The sequence below is a fragment of the Mugil cephalus genome, chromosome 8 (assembly GCF_022458985.1).
Source record: "Mugil cephalus isolate CIBA_MC_2020 chromosome 8, CIBA_Mcephalus_1.1, whole genome shotgun sequence".
Lineage (NCBI taxonomy): Eukaryota > Metazoa > Chordata > Actinopteri > Mugiliformes > Mugilidae > Mugil > Mugil cephalus.
In genome coordinates, this window is record NC_061777.1 from 19,149,292 (window position 1) to 19,174,327 (window position 25,036).

At 42.8% G+C, this 25,036-nt stretch overlaps 1 protein-coding gene across 6 annotated transcripts in view; it reads left to right on the forward strand.

Moving 5' to 3' along the window:
* The window catches only part of gapvd1 (GTPase activating protein and VPS9 domains 1), a 31,301-nt gene extending 6,511 nt beyond the window's left edge, over nt 1-24,790 (forward strand). Inside the window, exons 2-29 of one of the 6 annotated variants that reach the window (XM_047591680.1) lie at nt 1,399-1,617; nt 2,799-3,066; nt 3,175-3,747; nt 3,844-3,927; nt 4,020-4,154; nt 4,831-5,023; nt 5,616-5,696; nt 8,352-8,509; nt 8,750-8,879; nt 9,097-9,222; nt 9,326-9,499; nt 11,740-11,877; nt 13,218-13,352; nt 14,060-14,179; nt 14,411-14,488; nt 15,607-15,953; nt 16,062-16,149; nt 16,954-16,986; nt 18,376-18,447; nt 18,532-18,651; nt 18,745-18,871; nt 18,980-19,092; nt 19,828-19,987; nt 20,153-20,340; nt 20,691-20,904; nt 21,153-21,225; nt 21,344-21,541; nt 21,792-24,790. In XM_047591680.1, coding sequence (XP_047447636.1) covers nt 1,433-1,617; nt 2,799-3,066; nt 3,175-3,747; nt 3,844-3,927; nt 4,020-4,154; nt 4,831-5,023; nt 5,616-5,696; nt 8,352-8,509; nt 8,750-8,879; nt 9,097-9,222; nt 9,326-9,499; nt 11,740-11,877; nt 13,218-13,352; nt 14,060-14,179; nt 14,411-14,488; nt 15,607-15,953; nt 16,062-16,149; nt 16,954-16,986; nt 18,376-18,447; nt 18,532-18,651; nt 18,745-18,871; nt 18,980-19,092; nt 19,828-19,987; nt 20,153-20,340; nt 20,691-20,904; nt 21,153-21,225; nt 21,344-21,541; nt 21,792-21,932 — 4,452 coding nt within the window. In that variant the 5' untranslated portion in view covers nt 1,399-1,432 and the 3' untranslated portion in view covers nt 21,933-24,790. Of the gene's footprint in view, nt 1-1,398; nt 1,618-2,798; nt 3,067-3,174; nt 3,748-3,843; nt 3,928-4,019; nt 4,155-4,830; nt 5,024-5,615; nt 5,697-8,342; nt 8,510-8,749; nt 8,880-9,096; nt 9,223-9,325; nt 9,500-11,739; nt 11,878-13,217; nt 13,353-14,059; nt 14,180-14,410; nt 14,489-15,606; nt 15,954-16,061; nt 16,150-16,953; nt 16,987-18,375; nt 18,448-18,531; nt 18,652-18,744; nt 18,872-18,979; nt 19,093-19,827; nt 19,988-20,152; nt 20,341-20,690; nt 20,905-21,152; nt 21,226-21,343; nt 21,542-21,791 lie in introns of all 6 variants that reach the window. The other 5 variants (XM_047591681.1, XM_047591682.1, XM_047591683.1 and 2 more) reach the window with 5 other exon arrangements.
* The last annotated feature ends 246 nt before the right edge of the window (nt 24,791-25,036 follow it).

Here is a 25,036-nt window from a genome sequence, read left to right on the forward strand (position 1 = left end):
TGCAGCTTTAGCCCGACAACACTCGCAAAAAAAAAATTTTTGTTGTTTTTTTGTGTGGTCAATATCACATTTTTTAAAACCAAAAAAAAAACTAACAAAAACCAACACGGCATATTTTTTGACGCAAGTTCTTCAATGTCTTCATGGTCTTGTCGATCATAATTTTGGCACCTTTCCATCTTCACCACGCCTCGCTGTGACACAGTCGCACCATGCGTGTTTAGAAGCGCTACATTGAAAATGGTCCCATCTGAATCAGTGTTTTGCGGCACAGTGCTCCGAACGCTGTGTAATAAAATACACCGATATGCACTGATATATTAAAAATTCATATCATAACCATAGTATGAACCGGTTTAACACCCGGCCCTAGAGAGCATGCCTGAGATCTGATGTGTGGCAGCATTTTGGATTTAAAGTATGACGACAGGGACGAGCTGAGCAAAAGCACAGACATGCAAGATGTATCAACAGGAAATATTGGGGGAATTACTGCAAATCTCCAAAGCATTCCTTTCAAAACTGAAATAACTTTAAGTGAATTAAATCAAATTGGGACCTTGTGAAATGGAATCAAATGGATTCAGGAAATCGGTAGGGATGGGCACTGATACTCTGTACCATAATGGCATCGGTGCAAATGGTAGTAACCAGACCAAAAAGCATTGCAGATTTTGGTGCTTCCTTTTGGTGCCTCTGAATTTTTGTAATTACCGCTCCCTTAGCTCTATTGCTCTGCCGATCTCACCTGTGGCATCGGTCAAAAGTCTAGCTGTGCTTCACCTCAAAAGATGCAGACTGCGCAACCTGCAGTAGCTCAAAGGTGATATTGTGCAAGGGAGGGGAATTTTATTTTATATTGGTTAATATTCTGTTCAACTTGCACATCACAAAATTCCTTCAAAATGAAAATGCACCGTTTTTGGACAAAGTTTTGTTGTATGTTTTCTATTCTTGAAGCACCGTCACCTCAAGATTTAAAAGTACCAGTTTGGTACCCACCCTTAGAAATCAGTAGCGATACCTGACCCTAGTAGCTACCAGTAGAATTTCATTGAACCCTTTTTGTTTAAATTATATTATATTATATATTATATTGTTCAAGCAGAATGACGGCCCAAAGCCCAAAAAGGTCAACAGATCAGTAAATCGGTTAAAGCAACCCTCATGATTTGCTCATCGGTTGTTTTCTCAGACTTGACAAAGCACCTCTAGTACCATTTTTATCGTTATTTTTTTGTGAAATTTGTGCAGCCGTCAACACAGCTGACTGAAGAAACCCTTTTCTCGTTAATGTGACATTTAATAAAAGGTTATTTGGGCTTTCTCTTTGTTTCGGTTCCATATATTCACCTCATTTACCTGTTTCCATTCCATCTTGCCCTTTTTGTTCCTCAGTCACTGACCCATCTGCCTGTGTGAGCTGGTGAAGATGGTGAAGCCAGACATCCACACTCTGGCCCACCACTTGAAGCAGGAGCGGCTGTATGTGGCGTCAGAGAAGCAGCTGATTCAGAGGCTCAACAGTGATGTGCTGAAGACAGCTGAGAGGCTGTACCGCGCTGCATGGATCGCCAAGCAGCAGAGGATCAACCTTGACCGTCTCATTCTTACCAGGTCAGACCTATTATCGTGATTCATTCTCAATCTTGAATAGGAATCACTCTCTAAGGCACCACTTAGACCTCACAGTGTCACCTGTTCTGGGGAATCTGATCACAAGTAACCGGCGTAATGTCCAGGTGTAAACAACCCATGACATATTTGGGAGATCCAGTCTCTGACCACATTTGGAGGTGGTATGGGTCACATTTGACCGCATTCCTTTGATAACACACAAAGTGCCCTGGGTCAAACTCAACAGGAGTGCTTCATTCAGGAAAAAACAGTCAACCACTATTATAAACGATGACCTGAAAAGGACGTCATTAATTAAAATACTCTATCTACTCTAATAAATCTGAACAATAGTTAATATATGAGTGCACAAGTGTCATTCTGTCATTAAATAACCTGTTGGTACGAGTTAATTATTGATGCAGTGATGGTGATGTATAGAGAAGTGTGGAGTTCTTTATTTACCTTTAGTATCTGAGATCACGGTGCATATGGAAGCTGCCAACTTTTGCACAGGTCTCAAATAAAAAAAAAAAGAGTTACATCAAGGATAACAGAAACAACAGTGCTGTTCATGGTTCTGATACAGTGGTAGAAATCCATTGGAGACAGTAGCTGTTAAAATATTCTGCTGTGCCCCAGATGATAGTTGAGTTTGTTTGTATACAGAACGCAAAAATTAGATCATATCTGAAGGGCTGGCTGGGGTCTCATGTGGAGACACATGTGGAGATGCAGATACTGAAAACTGCCCACTTGTTATCACATTGCTCAGGTCTTAACAGTACGTAACATGTCTGTTGAATTGATAGACACAAGACAAACAATTTGTTTTAAGGGAAGTTTTGAAAGTTAACATTTCCTGTTATTTGCAGTTGTTTTCCTATTTTCTATTGTACTCCAGAAAGCACAAAGCAAATGTGCCAAAGTAATGTCTGGTGGTAGAAACAATATTTTAGTAATAGTAATTTTACAGTTTTTATTTCTATTTCAAATGCCTAAGCACTCGATGTCTGGTGTGTTTTGACTACTTCGTTGACTACTACGTTAAGTTATATTCTTTTAGTGACATATGCTTTTGTTGGTGAGAAAGAATTGTAAAGTAAAAGCCTCTGTTGGTCCAAGAAGAATCCAAGATTTTATATGATGTGTATTTGTACTGAAACAACTCTGTTCCATAGTGCGGAGGCTTCTCCAGCTGAATGCTGCCAACATGCCAAAATGCTGGAAGATACACAGTTTGTTGATGGGTACAAGACTCTGGGCTTCCAGGAGACCATCTATGGTGAGTTCTTGGCCAGGTTGAGGGAGAATCCCAGACTGGTTGCGTCCTGCCTGGTGGCGGGAGAAAGGCTAAACCAGGAGCCCACCCAGGGCGTCATCCACACAGTCTTCACCTCACTTTATGGCAACTGTATCATGCAGGAGGATGAGAGTTACCTGCTACAGGTCAGAAATTTTACCTTTCTCATTTTGAAAAAACGGTTTACTATGCTCTCAGTAAGATGAGAGGGTTTAATCTGGTTTATGCTTTTTCTTCTTCTCACCAATTCCCAGGTGTTGCGCTACCTGGTGGAGTTTGAGCTGAAGGAGAGCGACAACCCTCGCCGGCTACTCCGACGAGGGACCTGCGCCTTCAGCATTCTTTTCAAGCTCTTCTCCGAAGGCCTGTACTCAGCCAAGCTCTTCCTCACTGCCACCCTTCATGAACCCATTATGCAGCTGCTGGTGGAAGATGAGGACCACTTGGAGACCGACCCAGCCAAGGTGACGGAGCGCCTCACCCCAGCCCAGCAGGAACGCTTCGGAGAGAAAGGCTCCGAGGGCTACAAGCAAAGGGTGCAGGCAGCTGTGGAGGCGAACGAAGCCAAGCTGGTAGCTCTGGTCAACAAGTTTATTGGTTACTTGAAGCAGAACACCTACTGCTTTCCTCACAGCCTGCGCTGGATCGTGTCCCAGATGTACAAGACTCTGTCGTGTGTGGAGCGTCTTGAGGTTGGTGAGGTGCGCACCATGTGTACGGACCTGCTGCTGACGTGCTTCATTTGCCCAGCTATAGTCAACCCAGAGCAGTATGGTATTATCTCAGACGCCCCCATCAATGAAGTGGCTCGCTTCAATTTAATGCAGGTGAGTGATGTAGCAAGTTTTTTTTTGTTCTTTTTAACGTAACATACGTAAGACATTCAAGTCTTGATTGATGTCGCATTATTTTTTGTTACACAGGTGGGGCAGCTTTTGCAGCAGTTGGCTATGACTGATGATGATGCAGACCCAAGGCGGAAAAGCAGTTTGTCTAAGTTTGATAAGGTGTGTTTAATCAGAGTAAAGTATTTGCGTAATTCTAGCCCAAGTACCTGATATTTGTCCCTTTACTAAGTCAAATTGTCTCTGTTTGGCAGAGTTGTGTTGCTGCCTTTCTGGATGTGGTGATTGGAGGACGAGCAGTTGAGACTCCACCCATGTCCTCAATGAACCTCCTTGAAGGACTCAGTAGGACTGCAGTCTATATTACACATAATCAGCTACTTGCACTGGTAGGCTATTTTTCAGTTGATATCAGAATGTACACATTAATGCTATTTGAATGTCACATTTATTGTCTCCGCTGCATCAGAGCAAAGAAAAATGTGCAAATGTTAAGTTCATGCATGTGGTCTGTGGCACTAAACAAAAATATGCTGAACACTACAAATCTTTGTGGGAAACACTTGGTACTTCACATCATCCACGTCATCTTTTGGTATTCATGTGATCATTTCTCATTTCAGTTTTTCATATGGCACATCCTGTATTTTCTTATTAACCTTTTGTCTCATTCTGAAGTTCAATTTACAAGTTTATTGGGTAAGAGTGAATGGATATGTTTTGCCATTCTTTAGAAGAGTGTTGCTGACCTTAAGAAATCTTACTTGTTTTGTTTAATCATAACTTATTAGACCACCAACATGACCTGATGGGGTTAATGTGTTACAGTGTTTACACAAAACATGAGGCAGCTTAAATGCCTGTTGGTTTATTTATGTATGAAAACAGTACTAAAGCCACTTTCATGCCATGTATAATCCCACATCTGATCTAGTCTAAATTCACACAGAGCACAAACCTGGCAAGTGAAAACCTGTCTCACACTCTTCTTCAAAATAAATTTACGCATTCAAGCATTGATTTTCCTGAAAATAACATTATAATAAAAATGTCTGTCCTACACAGGTGGACTTTGTTCGGAGTGTGATGGCAGGGGACCACCTTCGAGAGGAGGAGCACATGGCCTTGGAGACCCTGCTAGCCAATGTGCCCCAGTCCCGAACTGTGAAGAGCAACAGTCTGGAGCTAACTCCTTCCAACACCCCTCAGCTCTCCCCAGCAACCACTCCTGCCAACAAGAAGAACAGACTACCCATAGGTACCTTCCTCCACTGCTTCTAACTCTCAGTCTTCCTGCCACAGTTTTGTACCACTGATGTGTTCAAAATGATGCAACCCCTTGTAATTTCCTGATACGATGATCTGAAAGATACTTTGCTCCGTAGAGATATTACAATTTGAAACAAGAAGCATAATGTAGAAGTGTAATATTTTGTCTAATGAGAAGCAAAAAACACAAGCACATTTGAGTGGTGAAATACTGTGTCCTATAGGAAGCTAATGAGCTTCTTCTCATCTTGTTATAAAGCTAATTAGCATGGCCTGGATTGAGGCTCAATTACAGAAATGACAACCAATTAAATTACCAAATATAAATGAACAAATTTTAATTGGAATGGATGTAAAAGATGCATAGATTACTTTCATTAGCATTTCCAAGACAAATGATACTATAGCAACACCCCCTTAATTAGAAACCAACCAATTGTACTTTCTTCTCTGATATATGACATTTCTATACACAACTTGATATTTGAACTACTTTGGAATCTGAGATATACTCTGTATTCAATGTCCAACATCCTATCTTGTCCTTCTCCTTTCCTCCTGTGCTGCCACTGAATGACCAGGACAACACTTAGCCGCTATAACTTCCTGGGACCCCACAACCACCACTCTGTCTGCTCACATTCCATTAGTAACCCCTTTTGGTGGGTAGCCTGTTAGTTGTGTTAGAGCTGCAGAGCACTTAACCCTTGTATTCATAGTTTCACCCAGCTACGTGCTAGATAACACTCATCACATCACACGGTATCCATGCTACCTCAGCACTAACACTGTTAACCAAGCACTGCTGTTGTCCATGTGCTCTCACTATCCCTGCTTTGCCTTGTGTAGTGCTTTGACTCATTACCTGCTCACTAAGATGCTTTTCCACTTGCATTGTTTTTCTTCTAAGTTTCCCCTTTTTGCTTTCTCATTCAGCGGAATACGGCTATTCATTACCAGGTAGAGTGGGGGAAAAAATCCATCCATCCCTCTTTTGTGCCTGAATAAAGGGATAAAGGGGGTTTGTGTAGTTGGTAGTGATGATATCAAGACTGAGTGATTAGAAGACAAAGTTTAAAACTCAACTAGGATTATTGAAGAGGATAAAAGGACAAAATATTTACCTTGCTGCCTAATAAAAGCCCAGACACTGACAGGTGTCATGATAACAAGATTATCAGTAGGTGCATTTACATGCACAGCTTAATCAGGTTGTGCTCGAAATTCAACTTTTCTGAAAGCGGTCCTTGTCCCAGATTACATACAATGGAGAAAATCAAATTATTGACGGGAACATGTCCTCCTCCTACACACTAGGTGGCGATATGTGTGTTGTCAGCGGGTTAATACAGCCTCCTACCTGGTTGACTTAATGCCTGATATAATAAACAACTGGAGTCTAATGCGGCATACCGGCATTTAAAACAGCAATCTGATGGATAGTAGTACAGTTTTTTAATCTTGTACATAATGTTCGCGCTACTTTTGTGCACATAAGATGGTGCTATCCCTCAGGTCGTTCTTCTACTGGCTCTGTTTACCTTCTTCTTCTGCGACTGGTTTTCATGGATGTTTTTCTTCCTGGGTCATACACCAGTGCAGTGGTTGTGGAACATGCGCACACGCGTTGTCCAGTTAAAGTCCAATTAAGATAGATGCATGCCAGTTAAAATCACATTGTCTTGGTGTCGTAGTCAGATATAGAGAACTCCGATATTAGTCAGTAGTCAGTAGCGTTTTTACATGCACTTAAATTGTCCGGTTAAAGTTGGATTAAGGCAGTAATTTGTGTTTTAGTTTTTTTCACATACATGTAAACATACTCAGTGTTACTCAGTTAACCTGTCAGAGGTCATAATGTAATGGCTGATAAATGTGTACATTATACATTGAAGCCACAATAAATAACTGTCTCTGAAATATATCAGACCTTAAAGTAGTATGAACGTCTTGTGCTTCTTAAGTTCTTTATTTTGGTAGGCCTGCCTTTTCTGTCCCTAAAACTATGAAAGCAGGTACAGAGGGTATCCAGTGACATCACTGTCGCTTGCAGCCACGCCCGCTGGGGGGCGTGCCCCCCTGAGTGGCACAAACACAGTAAAATGTATCAGTAAATGTAGCAAGACTGGGAAAAATGTGGAGTATCAGATCAAATTAGGTCATTTCAGTCATGATAAATATAGCTGAATAAAAGATGCTAACGCTAAGAGCTCTACTGAGAAGTAATGTTGGCCATGAAATACTGTAGTGTCCAACCGGACATTAAAAAATAATGATGAGGAGTGATGACAAATATTCCGTTTATTATTTTATTGTTATTTGTTGTTGGAACTGAGTTACTGTTGACCGTAACTACGCCAAAACAAAAACTTCAACAAACTTATCTGACAGCCCTTCATCAGAAAATACAGCACAAATTAATATAACCTGACACTAAATGTGAATCACAACACCAGAATTCGGTGTCTGGATTCCTGTTTCTTCGTAATGCAGCGATCCAGTTACTTCTTTTCTTTTCTGTGATTCAAACTAATGCTGCTAATCTCCATGTTCAGCCGTCACTTTTTGCCACTCAGTGACTGTAACCACGTAGGCTTGGCTTGCTGTGACGTCACATGCATACCCTCTATTTCCTGAACGCACACTACAATGGCAACAATGAATTGTTACACGTTAGTAATTCTATTCGACATCATAAAATGTAGCACTGTGATGAAAAACAAACAAAGGAGTCTCTTGGATAAAACGGCTGAAAATCTGCTTTTGTTATTCATTGACATGACAAGCAAAGTTGTGTGCGCTTCTGTGTGTGTCTGATGCCGATTAAACAACTTATATGTACAGTTAAACATAATATCATTCTCAGAAGAATAATATTTTGTTTAACTTAAAAAAATAAATTAAAGGAAAAATCATCCTTTATTTTTGTAACTAAACTACAGTATGTACCTCTAGATATTATAGAAACTCATATTTAATGTCATACCAATGTGTTGCTTCTTAGAGGTAAAGGTTTTGATATTTTCTTTGTAAACTGATGAAGGCAATGTGCTCACTTTCACTTCAGCCCAAACATTCACTAATAAACTCTCCATAATGTACTTCTCATCAATTATGGATCGCAGATAATGGCAACGCATTGATATGAAATGCAATATGAGAGTCTGTTTTCCAGCCTTGGATCAGTATTGCTCATTTTCACAAGTACAGTTTTTGTGATGGTTGTTGTTTTTTTGTTTTTTTTTTTTGGATTTATATTAAGGAAGAAAAAAAATAACACTTGCACCCTCCCCTATTCACTGTAACTGACCAACTAGCAGCTGCTCGGAGCCGCAGCCGTACCAACATAGCCCAGGAGGGGGAGGCAGAGGCCAGCTCCCAAGAGTCCATCCAGGAGCTGATGCCAGAGGATGTGCTGGTGATTTCACTGGGAACTGGTCCTCAGACAGTCCCTGGCATGATGTCAGAGAATGAGGTAATATGAATTGAATTAATGCACTCATTTGGAGGAGACATGATGTGATAAATGCGATGATAAATGTGGAGTATGCCTTTTTGTGTGTGCTTGTAATGTCATGTAGTTGTATGAGCCCTGTATCTCGTATAAAACAAACTCACTAATCCAAATGTAATTTTTTTGAATGAAGAAGTCAATTTTAGTGACCAATTTTTTTTTTTTGTATTTATACCCTGCCCCCTCTCTGTTGGTCCCTAGGTTTTAAACCTTCAGCTGGCTGATGGAGCACAGGGCGATAGCCATGCTGATGATACCAAGCTGCATGGTAAACCAGACAAAACCTTGCGCTTCTCTCTCTGCAGTGACAACTTGGAAGGAATCTCAGAGGGTCAGTCTGCAATCTGATGACACATAAAGCTAAAACGTATTAAATTAACAAGTCCTTGACACTTGAGGTTTTTGAGAAACCCAACGAGCCCCCAGGTGCCCTCATTTCAGCTTTGATTGTGGAGGAGGTTTATGCTAATCAGTGCTGTAGTTCATCTGATTAAACTACCAACTCTCTGACCTTATTACCTTGCATATGTTTTCACTTTTTACCTCAGGTCCGTCCAATCGTTCTAACTCCGTCTCATCACTGGACCTGGAAGGAGAGTCTGTTTCTGAGCTTGGAGCTGGACCATCAGGGAGCAATGGGGTGGAGGCTTTACAGCTTTTGGAGCATGAACAGGGTATGTCTATGTACTTGGAAAAGCTGCTAAAACTACCTGCAAATTGAAGACCAGTAAGACTGTAGATGAAAGAGGATCTGAACATAGGGTGTGTCTCCTTCAGCCACCACACAGGACAACCTGGATGACAAACTGCGCAAGTTTGAGATCAGAGATATGATGGGCCTGACAGATGATCGGGACATCTCGGAGACAGTCAGCGAAACCTGGAGCACTGACGTACTTGGCAGTGACTTTGACCCAAACATGGATGAAGATCGGCTGCAGGAGATAGCAGGTAGGACTTTAACGGTGTTTGAATGTGTTTGCTCCCTGCGTTGGTGAGCAAAATGAACGCATGCACGCAGCCTCTGTGATCACTGCTCTCCTTATGAGGTGAATTTGTAGAACGTGGGGAAATGTCATCACCTTGTGGTGTGTGGGTGTAATGGCAACAAAAGGCACATTTTGTGTTCAGCTCAGCTTCTGCAGGCAAATGCACCAGTTCAGCTTGACTTAAGAAATAAAGTGAATTACATTTCAGTGCCCTTCATCCCAAGTTATTTTGCTCCCCAGACTTTGTGAAAGTAATAATGTAATGGCCTTGTGTTTCTTCTAGGCTTTTGAGCACTCTGTTTTTACAGCTATTTTTATTGTATTTTTTTTATTTTTTTTGTAAATTTAGTGCTAACGCTGCAATAAAATGTCCTATCTTACTATAAACAAAGGCTGTTTCAAATACTATCTGGGTTTCTGCATGAATAAACAGTAACATTCACATTTAATTCTCAGACCCCAGGAAGAACCTAGTAATGTTATATTTTATGATTTTTTTTTTTTTATAATTTGAATTTTCTTTCTAAATTAGCTACTAAATATTATTAAAAACAAATGTATTTTTCTTTTCATCAGATAGGGTAGTGGAGTGAACATATTTGATAAAAACGAAAGGATTTGACAAATTACTTTGCTCTATCCCAGCAGCAATGACTAAAACTAAAAAAATAAACAACACACTGTGGAATGCATGTCAGTGCTCTGCACACAACAATAAAACCAGTTGGGCAATATCACATTATTCTTATGTGAAACCAACTGTAGACACCATGTTTGTGTCTTCATGTCATTCACGCCCCCTTTCCTCAGTCTTCCTTCCCCTTGCCCAAGTCTCTTTCTATCCTTCTCTCTCCCTCTCTCTGACATTCACTCAGTCCCCGCAGTCTTATTGACCTTGGTTCCTTCTCATTTGCATCCACCATTTTTCATTCTTCCGAATATGGCGTTGGGGGACTTTTCCATCATTAAGTGAATTTACAGCGATTTCCTTATGTGTTTTCTCCAAGGGATTGGGTTATGAGATGCACATTAAATATCCATTAATACCTCATTATCCCACTGATAAGATTACCATGATAATGAGGCAGAAATTCTAATTGTTTCACTTCTTGTTGTGCCACTCATTTAATCATCCACCTGAAAGACAAGTACTCTGCGCCCCTACCTTGAAGACTGTAAACACGGACAGCGGGGTAGAGCTCTCCCACTGCCAATGAGAGGCCTGCCCCCGCCAACAGCGGTACACACTGTTGCCTGGGTGCTGGCACGCACGCGAGCCCATGGCGTGTGTGCGCCATGAAGTGGAAGCATCTCGTACCGGGGAGGGGGTGCCGCTACCACAGGTTGACTTTTTGGTCGTGAGCCTTGGACAGTGTCTCCCACTCACACCTGCTAGCTCCTCTGCATTCTTCCGCCTTGTTAGGCCACGGCTTCCCAAATGGAGACTGCGCCGAGCACTTTGTGGGAGGGTGGACAAATCAGTAATTTGGTTGTGAGTAATGCAAGGCTTAATCAACAGCTCAAAGTCACGGCCCCGGAGGCCGTAGCGGGGTGAGATATTACCATTAACCTCTCACCTCTGGCGCAGTGGTGAATGCGCCTGCGGGTCCCAGCAGGAAAGCCACGTGACCTCTCTGCGTGCAAAGCTCACTGTCTCTGAACCCACGTTCTTCAAAGTTTATGGAGTGTTTTTGCTTACCTCAGGCCGTATGACCGTGTTGCCTGAAAGTCACACCTGAAACTATAAAAGTGATGCAACAGTGTTACACAGTAACTTTCACGTAATGGATGTAGAAAATACTTTATAAAGTGATCATTTTAAAGTTATTCTAGCTACTCACATGTGAACATTGTTTTCCATTATGAATTGAATATTGGGAAGTTTTAACTGTTTAACCAGAAAATTGAAGATGACCCTTTTAACTCTTAATGCGAAATAATATGTGTCATTTTTCAGTCATACAGAGTAAACAGTTAATTGAAAAACTAATTGATAGAAGAGTTTGTGGGAAAATACACCATTATTTACTTTAATGTGAACATGTGTACAAAAAAAAAGTTGTTCATATTTAAAATCTGAATAATTTATGATTTCAAAACTGTAGAGGTGAGTAAAGGTGACTTGTCGCCGGTGCCCCGCTTTCCTAAACAAACCCTTCTGAAGGAGGTTAACTCTTTGTCCCTCCCTTTCTCTGTTCTCAGGGGCAGCTGCAGAGAACATGCTTGGCAGCCTGCTGTGTCTTCCTGGCTCGGGTTCAGTTCTCCTGGACCCCTACGGCTCCACCATATCAGAGACCACAAGCGAGGCCTGGAGCGTGGAGGTCCTGCCCAGTGACTCAGGTGTGGAGCCAGATTTATTCTTCTGTTATAGACACGTGTATACATATATAGTTCTTTTGCTTCAGTTATTGTCTCGGTTTTGTTGACACGACCGCCTCAGAAGTGTGTTTACATGCATATTTATATTTTTTCACTATAGTGGGGGCTGGGACACCAGGTGCGGTTGCGCCGTATTCCATACCAAAAATGTGTGCATACATCTGTCATCATATTTTTGTGCACTTGCTTGTCTTTCAGGGCCGATCTACCCGTGCCAGTAAAAGGCAGCTTAGGGTTTCCTTAGAGGGACCACCAGGTGTGTTTGCACCTGTGTTAGAGCAGTGGGGAGGGAAGCGCAAGGACAGCAGCTGTCCTCAGTCGGCTTACGTGGTGTCAGTTCTCTATCTGTCTAGACTTAACACGGAAATCTGAGACAGTATCTTCAGTTAACACCGTTGTGCTGCTGTCTCAATGCAAATGCTTAAAAAATATATATAAATTATAGAATATACTTGCAGATTAATCATGCAAACCAAACCTTTTATTAATGAGCGATTACATGCTAGACTCCCCTCTTTGAAAACCAGTGTTTTGTGAAATCAGTGGAGAGCTTTATTAAGAGTGTTAAGTGTTTCTTTGAAAAGCTTGGGCTTTATGTTAATTGGAGTAGTACACCATTTCAATATGTGCGGTGCAGAAATGACATGCATGAGTGTCTTGATTGCTTTTTGTTCCGTTTGCTGCCCCTGTTCTGCTCGATAATAGCACAGTCGCAGGCTTGCTTCAAGTACAGAGCTTGTTTCATGGCTAGGCAGCAGAAAACTACACTCTGAAGAGCACTTCACCAACGCATTATTACTAACGAGCATGCAAATGAGTACCGCTGTTAGTATGGAGCCTCTGGGTTTGACCCAACAGCTCCACGGAGTAGCCAAAGAATTGGCCGCACCAGCTTTATGGTTTGGATTGGCAGTTTTAAGACATGATAATGTATGGGTTGTGTTATTTCTCGCATGTGCGCACGCCTGGTTTCTCAGTAATCATTACGGTGGAGTTGAAGAATGGCTGTCATGTGTCGCAAAGCAGTATTTTAGCCATACCTTACCTGTGAAGAATAGAATAGAAAAATACTTTATTCACCCCCCAAAGGTGAAATTTGAATGTCCAGTAGCTTGTGCACAGACTTAAACATAACAAAAAAATCAACACAAGTAATAGCAGCAGAGAGAGTAGTGCAAATGGACGACTGGTAATATATAGATATATAGGTAATATATAAGAGTACACATTTTCTTGCCTTTTTCATCAAGAGAGAATTTCTCTCCTCTTCTTTTTTTTCCCCCTTTTGGTTTCATTTGCAGAAGCGGCAGACCTGAAGCAGGAGGAGCGTCTGCAGGAGCTGGAGAGCTGCTCTGGGGTTGGCAGTACCTCAGATGACACTGAGGTCAGGGAAGTCAGCTCAAGACCCAGCACACCAGGTCTCAGCGTTGTCTCAGGTATAAATCTAACTGCGCCACCTCTCCCGCAGCTACTTCTCCGTCTGCCTATCTTTTCTCTCTCAGAAGCCACCGGTTCTATTTCTGTCTTGCACTCTGTAATTCTTTATGTCTGTTGGAAACTATTTAATTGACCAGCATTGTTAAATTCAGGCTCAAAAGCACAGGTTCACGTTCTCCTTGTTTCCGTGAAGAGCGGTCACGTTGCTGGGAGGGTTGTTAAACAGCATAGCGGGGTCGTGTGAATTTTCCTGTATGACACGGGGGTTAATGCTGGTCGTCTTGTCCAAGGGCTCAGGTGGACATGTCAGCGTTGACTTGCATGAAGTAGTATCCTAGATTAAGAAGCCAGCGGTGACGTTCCTGGCTCGGCACACAGGAAAACGTCCCAGGGGATCCCGCCGATGGATAGTCTGCTTCCGATGATCACTCTTATCTGTACCTTTCCCTTAACCCATGGGAGCTTACGCTACCAATTTTAGAGTTCCCAGTGGGTTCCTATCTGAGAGGGACCATACAGCATAGTCTAAAGAGAAAAATATCCTCCTTTATTACGGAACCATTGCCTGTGCAGGTTCAGGTTTTTTTGGTGTCTGCCTAGCTAAAGCATCTCATGGTGGAGGTGATATTGAGTTTCGTCCTGAATGTCAACATACTGTACTTTTGTGTCTTTGTGTGTGTGTGTCTGTGTGTGCTTGGGGGCACAGGTATCAGTGCAACCTCAGAAGACATCCCCAACAAGATCGAAGACCTGCGGTCAGAGTGCAGCTCAGACTTCGGAGGGAAGGACTCTGTGACCAGTCCAGATGGGGAGGAGTCAGGCCACGGTAGGAGAGTGTCACATCCCCACTAGGCTGGCGAACCCATCAGTCTAGTGTCTACCTGGACAAAACAAGATCAGCCAGAGCCATCTATCCCTGTCACATATACAGCTGCCACCAAAATAATTCACTGTGAAGTTCCTTTAAAGTTGTTACTTTAAGTTACACTGAGGAGGTGTTTGTGTGTTAGCAAATGGTTTAGTGAACATTGCCTTATATCCTTTTGTGTTTTTGCAGGTGCACACCACTTGACATCTCCACCTTCACAGGCTGATTCCTTACTGGCCATGTTTGATCCCCTCTCCACTGGTGAAGGTAATTTGCGCTCCCTAAAAGCGCTACAGCCAATGAGATCTCGAAATGAGTATCATTAAATCCCCGGCCTAATGTTGTGGGGCCACAGAGCAGCTTGACTCGTGCAAAATTAACTAAGACAGTGGCCGCACCCCCTACCCCAATTACCGGACGTACTGTTTTGAGTGCAAGTGAGATGTCACTTCATCTTAGCGCTCCGTCCCTGCTTTTGTTCATTTTATTTGCGGCGCTGGTGGGATTGTTTGGGAGAGGAATTGCAGTAGTTGTGTGTCTGTGGCAAGGTGAAGGGATGACAGGTTGAGAGACCTCACCCCAGGCTCTTTGGCACTGTCCCTTGTCCCACTGTGCTCATGGCACGAGGCTGCCATTGGAAGCTTTTCAGGAGAGAGAGTCTACCCTTGGAACAGGTGGCCTACCTATACCTAGGGCTCATCTCCCACCAACATCTCTCTTTAGCACTCGCTCCCACATATGAGGTGGTGTTTTTTCTACTGAATATTATGTTTACTCTTTAGAAACAAGTGATTTATTACAGTACATAGCAACACTACATCGAAACAAAATCTATTTAAATATTTTTTTTATTATTATTTATCAGTACACTGATTAGCCAGAACATTAAAACCACTAACAGCAGAAGTAAATAACATTGACCGTCTTGTGGCAATGTTCTGCTGGGAAACCTGACGTTTGTGTGTAGACATGTACGACCCACGTAGACCAGACCAGGCACCCCAACCCAAAAACAGTTTAGGAACAACTCACAAAACATGAAAAACAGGACGAGGCGTTGGCCTGGCCTCCAAATTCACTAGATCGCAAACTGATCAAGTATCTGTGGGATGATCCACGGAGACCCCTCCTTTCAACTCATCACAACTGAGTCACAACTAATTTGGAGACACAAGTGAGACGTACACAATATTAGGAAGGTGGTCATAATGTTATGCCCAATATGGTTTATATTTAAGGCTTTGAAAACAGCAAACAAATAAAAAAAGACGACTGAGACAATAGTACAAACTAAAACAAATATGCACTATGTAGATGCATCCATTTTTTGTCAGTATAATTGTGTACTTTACCTTAATCCTTTATTTCCTCTCTTATTACCTCAGGCTCTTCCACTGGAACAATAGTGAGGCCCAAAGTGCACTATGCCAGGCCCCCTCACCCTCCCCCTGATCCTCCGATCCCTGAGGCCAGCGCCCTGGGGCCGGAGACTCGCCACTCACTCTTCACGCCCCACTGCTTGGCCCAGGCTGAGCTGGAGCACACCAAGCAGCGGCACTCCTTCCCCGACAGGCTGGTCCGTAGCCGCAGCTCTGACATCGTGTGCCCAGGCCGCCGGCCCACAAGCGACCCAGGCTTTAACCGGAGGGTAGCAGCTGAAGAGCGTGACCCCGCCGGGGCCTTTGCCTTGGGACCATCGTCATCCCCCAGCAAGGACTCCCTGAAAGGAGAGGTAAACGTCCGCAGCGGTGCTCTGGATTATTGACGAACATTTGTTGTTTTAAGAAAAAACTAAATAACTGCTATCGTCCAATTATAATTTGCTAATTTCCATTCTTAGGTTGAGGACAGGAAAGACAGTGATGATGAGAAGTCTGATCGCAACAAACCCTGGTGGAAGAAGCGTTTCGTGTCAGCCATTCCCAAAGGTAAGGAAGCACGACATTTGGCCATTTTAAGCATGTGTCTTTTCCAAAGTGACGAATTAACGTTTGCACATTTAAAAGTGATCTGTTTGGCTGCAGCGAACATATTAGTTTGTTGTTGGAGGAAAAAAAAAATTCTCTTAATCACAGCTGACAGAAAAAAAAATATCACACTTTAAAGAGCAGAGCGAAAAGCAATTTATAATGTGAGAAAGAGAATGATGATCCATGTTGTCCACTCCACTGCTGACGTTCCAGTTGGAAAATGATGTTTCTCGTTGTTTGAAGTTACTCCAGAGATGTGTCCAGCCCTTTTTCTCTCAGGTCTCACTAGCCGCAGATTTATATAGACTTTTCAAAGCTAATCAGTCATCAGAGGAGCTTTAGCTGTGTAGATTGTATGGCTGTAGCCCTCCCAGCAGTGCTGTCAGCCAACGGCTAATGGTCATTAGATAGACCTCTCTGTCATCAGCGCTGATAGATGACGCATCTCGTGTTGCAGTTCTACTCTACAACCATCTCTCATACATCTGTCCGGGAAATAATGAGCTGTGCCCACACCGAATGACTGCTTATCACTCTTTGAGATAATAATATTTCTTAAGTAAACATTAAATTGATATTCATAACATGGAAGAAGGAGCGCTCGTGAAAAAGTAGAGAGAGCCGTGAAGCCTGAACCACCAGTCTCCTGCCAAACCTTTTGTAGAGTTCATTATGTTTGTCCTGTTGCTCTGCATGGTGACGCACAGTCAGAGTGGCAGCCTGTGCTTGAAAGGCCAACCCTGTCTATTGTGTTCCTCACAGTGCTGTATTGGACGGCTGAGAGTGATGTCCCAGGTAACACTTACCACGCTGTCGTCATCGAGCTGGCTTCACGGCTTTAGAGCCGGCGGCTGCTTGCCATGCTGCTTTTGTACATGCTGCCTTAGAGCTGTAGAGTTGTGTTGTGACTTGGTGTGGCCTAGAGTTCACACGCTCACACTCCCCATCCATGCCCATGTTTTTTCCCACCCAGTTTGTGTTTATGTATCAATGAAGATACGTCACCCACTGTTTTCCTTTGTGTTCATGTGTCATCAAATTGTAGCCTCTGTAACTCTCGTTTGTCTTGTTGACATGTTTGTGTTAATCGCATAAGCGTCAGTAGGATTATTTACGCATACTGAACATTTTCTAATGAGTTACAGTGGACATTTGTGTTGTTCTGTTATGAACCAAAGTAGGGCTGCAACAAGCGTTTTCAAACGATTGATCAGTTATTTCTGTTGTTTAATTCATCAGTCACTTTTCAGAGTCGTCAATTTGTCACAGAAGTTTGGACTGATTCAGCGTAGAGCTTAATTGTTGACTTTTATTCTTCCATTAATTAGCATCAACATTGCTGAGTATGGTTTAACTTCAGTGGCTTGTGCAGAATTTTTAAAATTGGAAGTGTGCTTCTTTTATTTATCTGGAAAAGGTGGTTGCTCGCTCCCGCTTACCGTGCAGCTTCAGCCTCTAGGCCAGGGGTGATAATATACGTTATCATTATGCATCCAATATTAAGCTATCCCTTATCACTTTACTAAAATATGTTGGATTCATCTTAATGTGTGTTTAAAGAAATTTAAATTTATGGGGGGAAATAAAAACAAAAATATATATGTGAAAAATGCATAATCAATCAAAGATTTTGCGACCCCCTCCCCCGCAGTACCCCAGTTTGAAGACCTATGCTCTAGGGAGTATTTGTCGAATTCTTGTCTGAACCAACAATCACAGACAGTAACTGTAATAAGTCCAAAAGCTGAAGCTACTGTCTGGTTTTATTATACTGGCTCTCTTTAGCTTCCTCTTTGCATCCTGCATCCCGTCCAGTCTTTTTTTAAAGACGTCATGATGATCAGTTTTTGTGCCTTTTCCAGGCCATCTTAATTGGGGATAAATGTAAATGTCTCTGCACATCAACATGCTGCACCAGAAATTTACATATTTCAATCATGTCAGTGCGTCTTTGCAGCCCTAGACCAAAGGTTTAATTCACCATTTTAATATTCTTTTGTTTTCTTTGCTTCTTTTTTCGGACGTTTTTACCGTATTGATGCCATACATTGTTCATTTGAATACCAGCTTTAAAAAGATTTCGCAGAGCTGCTGCTGTGAATATAGGATTCAGCCTGTCATTAGGTGATAGTGAAAGTGCTGTTACTCTGCCAAAGTCAGTTATCACATGTCTCTCCTCCACAGCTCCTATAGCAGCATTTAGGAAGAGAGACAAACAAGAGAAAGATGACGTCGCCCCGGAGCGTATTCCACAAGGTCAGTCCTGGTTCGTTTTTTAAACGTTAAATATATAAATTATATATTCATTTTAATGTAAACTCTCGGTGGGTGTTTTTACAGATGACCCAGTGCCCAAGCAGAGCTCTCAAGCCCAGGCAGCTGAAGACATCCTGGACAAGTACAGGAACATTAAGAGGACCAGCCCGAGTGACACAGCTGGAGCCTCCTACGATCCAGGAGGTGAGGAAAGAAACTAGACAGGATGCACGTGACATTCACTTACAGCAGAAGAAGAAAACAACGTTTGTTATGTCCTTTTGTCTAATTCCACAGATCTTTGTGTCGAGGACAGCGTGCACGACTCTCCTAGAGAAGACACTCTGCAGAACATTTCCACAGATGACCTCCCAGACTCAGCCAGCCAGACGGCACATCAGCACGACTCCAAGTTCTCTTTCAGGTTGGAACATTCACAATCCTCCACAAACATCCTTTTTACAAGCAGTCAACGCTTTCTCTATGTCTGAACGGATGCTGACTGGGAATGTTCTTTCTTTGTCTTTGTCAGTGATGCTAAGAAGAAGTTGAGGTTGGCGTTGTGTTCTGCAGACTCGGTGGCCCTCCCCATCTTGGCGCCCGCGACCACACGAAATGGGCTACCGGATCACATGGATTCAGAGGGTAGCGTTTATGTTAACTCTATTTGTTATTGAGTTCATGTAGCCCTTCACTGCTTTCACTAGCTCTACACTTGTATTTAAAATTTCAGCCCTTTTATGTGTTTCCTAACATATTTTGGAGGGATTAGTGTTCTGAAAGGGGCCTTTGGCGTGTGCTGGTTTAACAAGTTAGAAAGTGTGTTCATTTAGAACAGTTGTAAAACTTACAGTACCTACTAGAGGGTTGGTATCTTTGTCACCTACCTCTGTAGGGACCAAGATGCATGACCTTAATGTTGGCAAACATCCAACCTGCTGAAAGTGTCCTTAAGCAAGACACCAAATCTGTACCACCTTCACCTTTTGACTCCTCGGAAGGATTGGGGCAAGGTTAAAAGGGGGGGGATGTTGAAAAAGAATTCCCACATGTTGCCAGTGAAATTTCACGGTATTAAGCCACCATACATGTGTAGCCACGTAATTAATATCAGTCCATTATTTATTAGCATTCTGCACATGTCCTGATGCTTCACAAACCAGAGAAAGACCTTTTTCCTCACAGCTATTCTCTCGGCTTGCACCTTCACATCAGAAAGTAGGATAACAGCATTAATACTATATGGCTCCTTATGGCTAAGATGCCATCCGTCTCTTTGCCATGTAGAGGTGGCAGGTTGATTAGATTACAGCGGCCAGATGTTCCTTTGTGAGGACGAGCAGGGTTTTCTAATGCTGCCTCTCTGTCGTCCTCCCTCAGACAACGAGATCGTCTGCTTCCTGAAGGTCCAGCTAGCAGAGGCCATCAACCTTCAGGATAAGAACCAGATGGCCCAGATCCAGGAGACCACGCGCTGCGTTAGCCGCTTTGATGCACGGACCTGCAGGAAGCTGCTGGCTGCCATTGCGGAGGATTACAGGTAAATCCGAAAGCCTGGAGAGAAGAGGCGAGCTCGCTTACGGCACACCGTGAGGCAATTTGTTATCCGCTCTTAGTTCAGTGCATAATTTTGTCTTTGGCAACTACGGGGATGTAGCCAGCAATACGGCGGGAATAACGACATATAATTCTGTGTTTCCTGTAGAAAGCGGGCACCGTACATAGCCTATCTGACCAGGTGTCGTCAGGGCCTGCAGACCTCTCAGGCTCATCTGGAGAGGCTCCTCCAGAGGGTGCTGAGAGACAAGGAGGTGGCGAACCGCTACTTCACCACTGTCTGTGTTCGCCTCCTTCTTGAGCATATGGAGTCCAAGATGCTTGACTTCATTAAAGGTATTTCTGCATCTTTCATTCCGCATAACTAAACCCTCGCCGAGCATAGAGATTCCTGACCTTCCTTTCATCTTATTTTCTGCCACTTTTGCTCGTGTTGCCGTTACAAGATAACGCTTTCAGCTAATGTGACATTAATAAATGTTTTGACTCATCTATTAGTAGAGGTCTATTGCCTTATTTATATATATATTTTGTATTTCCATGTGTTTTATGTGACTGTATAGTCTATACACATTATGAAGCACAGCATGACTCTTGAATCATAATGTCATTAAGTCGTGTGCGTAGACGTTGCGCAGTGTATTTTGAGTGAGTGTTTAATCTGTTGTTTCTGCGCTCCCCTCCAGCGTTCCAGGGGTGCACAGCAGCTGATGACAAGACAGCAGCAGTGGAGGATTTTCTTCGCTACTTGTACGGTGCCATGGCCCGTGATGCCATTTGGCAGTACGCGAGCGAGGACCAGCTGCAGGATGCCCAGATGGCTATCGAGCGCAGCGTTATGAACCGCATCTTCAAACTGGCCTTCTATCCCAATCAGGATGGAGATATTCTCAGAGACCAGTGAGTAGCGGTAATGCCCGCAGCAGCAAACAGAGTGCTTCTCAAGGCAGTACAGGATTTTTTATTTATTTTTTTTAACTAAAACAATATGGAAGCAATAGAGCACTATTCTTCTGTACACAGAGGAACTAAAGCTCCTTTGACCTTTGTTTTCTGCAGCAATGGACTGTAAATTAGACTGTATTTAGTATTTAAAGTATGTGTATTCCTTTGTTTTGTCATAAACCAAGTTTCTTTCTTACACACAGGCTTTTCTATGACCATATTCAGCGGCTCTCAAAGGTCGTGACGGCAAATCATAAAGCTCTTCAAATCCCAGAGGTATAATCTAGACACATTTTATCTCCAGCCCCTCTATGAGTTCATGAAGAAAGAAGGGATCTATTGGCACGCCGAGCTTTTTAAATGGTGTTGAGTTGTTCAACTTTTGTGCTCACAGGTTTACCTGAAGGAAGCTCCCTGGCCCTCTGCACAGTCTGAGATCAGGACCATCAATGCATACAAAACGCCACGAGACAAGGTCCAGTGCATACTGCGTATGTGTTCCACCATCATGAATCTGCTCAGTCTGGCCAACGAAGACTCCGTCCCTGGAGCAGATGACTTTGTCCCTGTCCTTGTCTTTGTCCTCATAAGAGTAAGTCTGTTGTCACTTCATACTTTTATTTTATTTTACTTAAAAATACTGTACTTGTCAGAAATTTAACAAAAAAAAAAAATGTTTTGCACAATCCCAGTAATCGCAGTGCACCACAAAGACCGTTATCTCCTAACATGTGTGCATATATTTTACATATTTACATATTTGTGATTATAATCTGCACGGTGTTGCGCGAGGTTCTTTGAGCGTCTAATGTGGGCCCATCCCCGCGTCTCCTCCCCTCCAGGCAAACCCGCCCTGCCTGCTGTCCACCGTTCAGTACATCAATAATTTCTACGCCAGCCGGCTGAGTGGGGAGGAGTGCTATTGGTGGATGCAGTTCACCGCGGCGGTGGAATTCATTAAGACCATCGACGATCGCAAGTGAAGCAGAACAGCCACCTGTATGGGCAGACTGCGGGGGAAGGAGCCGGGAGACTGGGAGACTTCCCAACCAACTGCTCCCTCTGCACAGCTTATAAAACCTGGCCCTCAGCCTGCTCTTTATTTGTATAGCTTGTACATAGCCAGAGACATTGAACGATTACAAAGTATATATTACTGTACGTATGTGGGCAAATCCAGGTTTTAGCCGTAGCGAGAAAAAAAAAACGGCCTTGGGGAAAAATTGGCAACGTATTAACCTGATTTGAATTTTTTTTTTTTTCATTTTATCTTTTTGTCTCTTCAGTCAGGTTTCCTTTTGGGATCTGTGTTAGGAATTTTATATATACACACAATTATCAATGTGTCATTAAATCAACATAAAAGATAATCCTATATAAAGGGACCAGACTTCCTTCATGTGATCACTGACCTTTTATTTCCCCCCGGGTGAGAGGGAAGGGCTTCCAATTAAATTACGATATAATGTTTATTAAATGTATTGTGATACGGGGATTTACAGTGAGTGATAGTTACAGATGGGATTTAGCGATTCATAAACACTGAGATCAATTTACAGCTAACCATGCCGCTCACGTGGTTAGCGCATCAAACAGTAGGGCAGCTTATTTCATGAATTGTTTACTTCATCCTATTCCCAGACACGCATCAATTTGGACATAAGGGCCCACATATTTATATGAAATAAAATGTATTTATTTCTGTCATCCTATTTAATTCTTTGTTTATCTAACTTTTTTTTTTTTTTTTTTTTTTTTTTTTTTAATGGAAAATGCATATCGTGGCCATTCAAGATGTCTGGGGCAAGTGATGTTGAATGAACTTGCCGGAAATGTTAGGAAAGGCACCTTAGCAGTGAGTAGCCCTCAGATGGGGATCCTCAGATGGATTGAGAAATACAGGGTCGGCTCATGCACAGAGTAGTGGTGGCATTTGTGGAAATATTGAAAATAGTGCCTTTGATGTGGGGCGCTCTGTACAGGTAGTTATTCTTGATTTTTTTTTTGTTTGTTTAGTTTTTTTTTTAATCAAACATAGGCATTTCCCCCCCACACATACACTCCGATGGGCCAACCACGTCTCTCTGAGAAACCTTTGTCCGGCTCCCGCAGCGGCCGTCGTCACGCCGCCGATTGTCGCGGCTCAGTCCCTTTAATGCACTTGAGTTTAAACAAATATCCCCTTTGGTATTCTAGATCCTACCTCAGAGTTGAAACCAATGAGCCTGATATCAGTCTGTACACAGTAACTGTCCCGCATTGGTTGACGACGAGAGCGCTGGGTCGTTGTTGCACTGGTCCAGAATGGTGAAACGGCGACGGGGAGTTGAGGAAGTGCATTGACCTGCTGTGATGCTTGTTGCGGTCACGTCACCCTTAATTATAACGCAAGCCTTCGTTAGCCAGCTGAGACATTTTTCGTTCCGAATACCTGAGACGCCACATGTATCCTCGTGGTCAGACTAGTGAACTATTACGTATTGGTTCTCTACCTCCTCATAAGTTCAAGAAAGGGACTCGTGTTTATGTGCACTTTCATTTCTTTTCCTTTCAATTTGGCGTGCCGTGATATCCCAGTGTCATTGTATCTTTCCAAATATAGTACAAGCATGTCTTTAATTATCCAGAAATGACTAAAAACTCCTTTTCAATTGAAATCCTCTGCTTCATTTTTGTGCACAGGCGTGTGTTATAGTTTTCGATAATCCTTTACTTTTCACAGTAAATGACCAGACAGCACAATACACGGTAGGATAGACGAGCAAATAATCAACACTATTGACTTGTTACTGACTAGCGGTTTATGCTAAAGTGGTTGGTGTAGTACGTGAGTGTGGTTTTTTGTCTAGTGAGAATGTGTGAGATGCTTGTGTGACTGGTTGACCCTCTGCCTCCTCTTGCATGAAGTCACTGAATGGTCTGTACATTCTCAATCTTGATGAACTGTAGAATAGGGTTAGTATCCGCCACAGGCCAGTAATTGAACCTTCAAGAGGACGCGAAGCTTCTCTTTGTGTCCCTGATACTTGCATATCAGAACGCGATGATTTATTTTGCACAGAAAAAGATGTATTTTCCTGGAGACGTTTTGACAGGGAGCAGTGCATTCAGAGACGTCCTCACTCATGGCCTTTACAGTCGTTTGACGCGAACACGTTGTGATTAAAATCGTACCCGAGTAGCACAGTTAAGCACCTGGCCGTTACTCTTTTAAGCTGATGAGCGGTCACGTTTATGGGCGACGCCGCAGATGCGTTTTTACATCCGTCTGCGGTCGCGCAAGATTCGCATGTGCAGCGCACTTCCCGTGCCGAGTCGCTGTAATCAATTTGATGAGAAAACCATGCACTGGAAAATCAAGTTGCAGGTTGCATCTATACTAATTAAGTTTGTGTGATGTCACTTTAATTGGAAATACATACTACCCGAATCTGATGAAATTATTTGGACCTGGCTTGTGTTTCTCCAGCTACCGGTGTGCCCCTCCCCCCACCTCCTCCCTCCGAAGGACTGATCAAAACACCAAATTATTCACACAAAAAATATACGAATGACTGTGTAACTTCAGCCTTTATTGTATGCAAACCACTGGGAAGTGGTGTCAAGTGAAAAGGCTAAAAGGGTCGGTCTGTTCAAAGCTTTACTGCTCTGCTCCCTGTGCAATTGAGTTGAAAGGCCGAGCGGAGAGAGAGGGGGAAAATAAAAGTTTTACATCTTGCATCTAATTTTAAATTTAATTGTAAGCTTGCACAATTATGACATGCGGGGAAAGCCGGGTTGTCTTTACTGTGATTAATGCATTATGTAATTCTTTAAAAACAATAAAAGAAGCAGAAGTTTTTTTTTTCTTCTTCTTCTTCCTTTTCCTTTTCTTTCCTGTGGCTCCACAGAAGCATTTGCTGGCATGTCCGCTGTACACGCAGACACAGCAGTGTTCCGTCATGCCGTGGCTTCTTGGACAGTTTGTAGGTATGTCTGGCCGACGGTTTCGCACAATACAAGGTAAGGAAATTTATGCATGGAATATAATTGTTCGTGGGGGCAGTGGAGCAGCATCATCCAATCTAGCAGCCACAAATAGCAACCT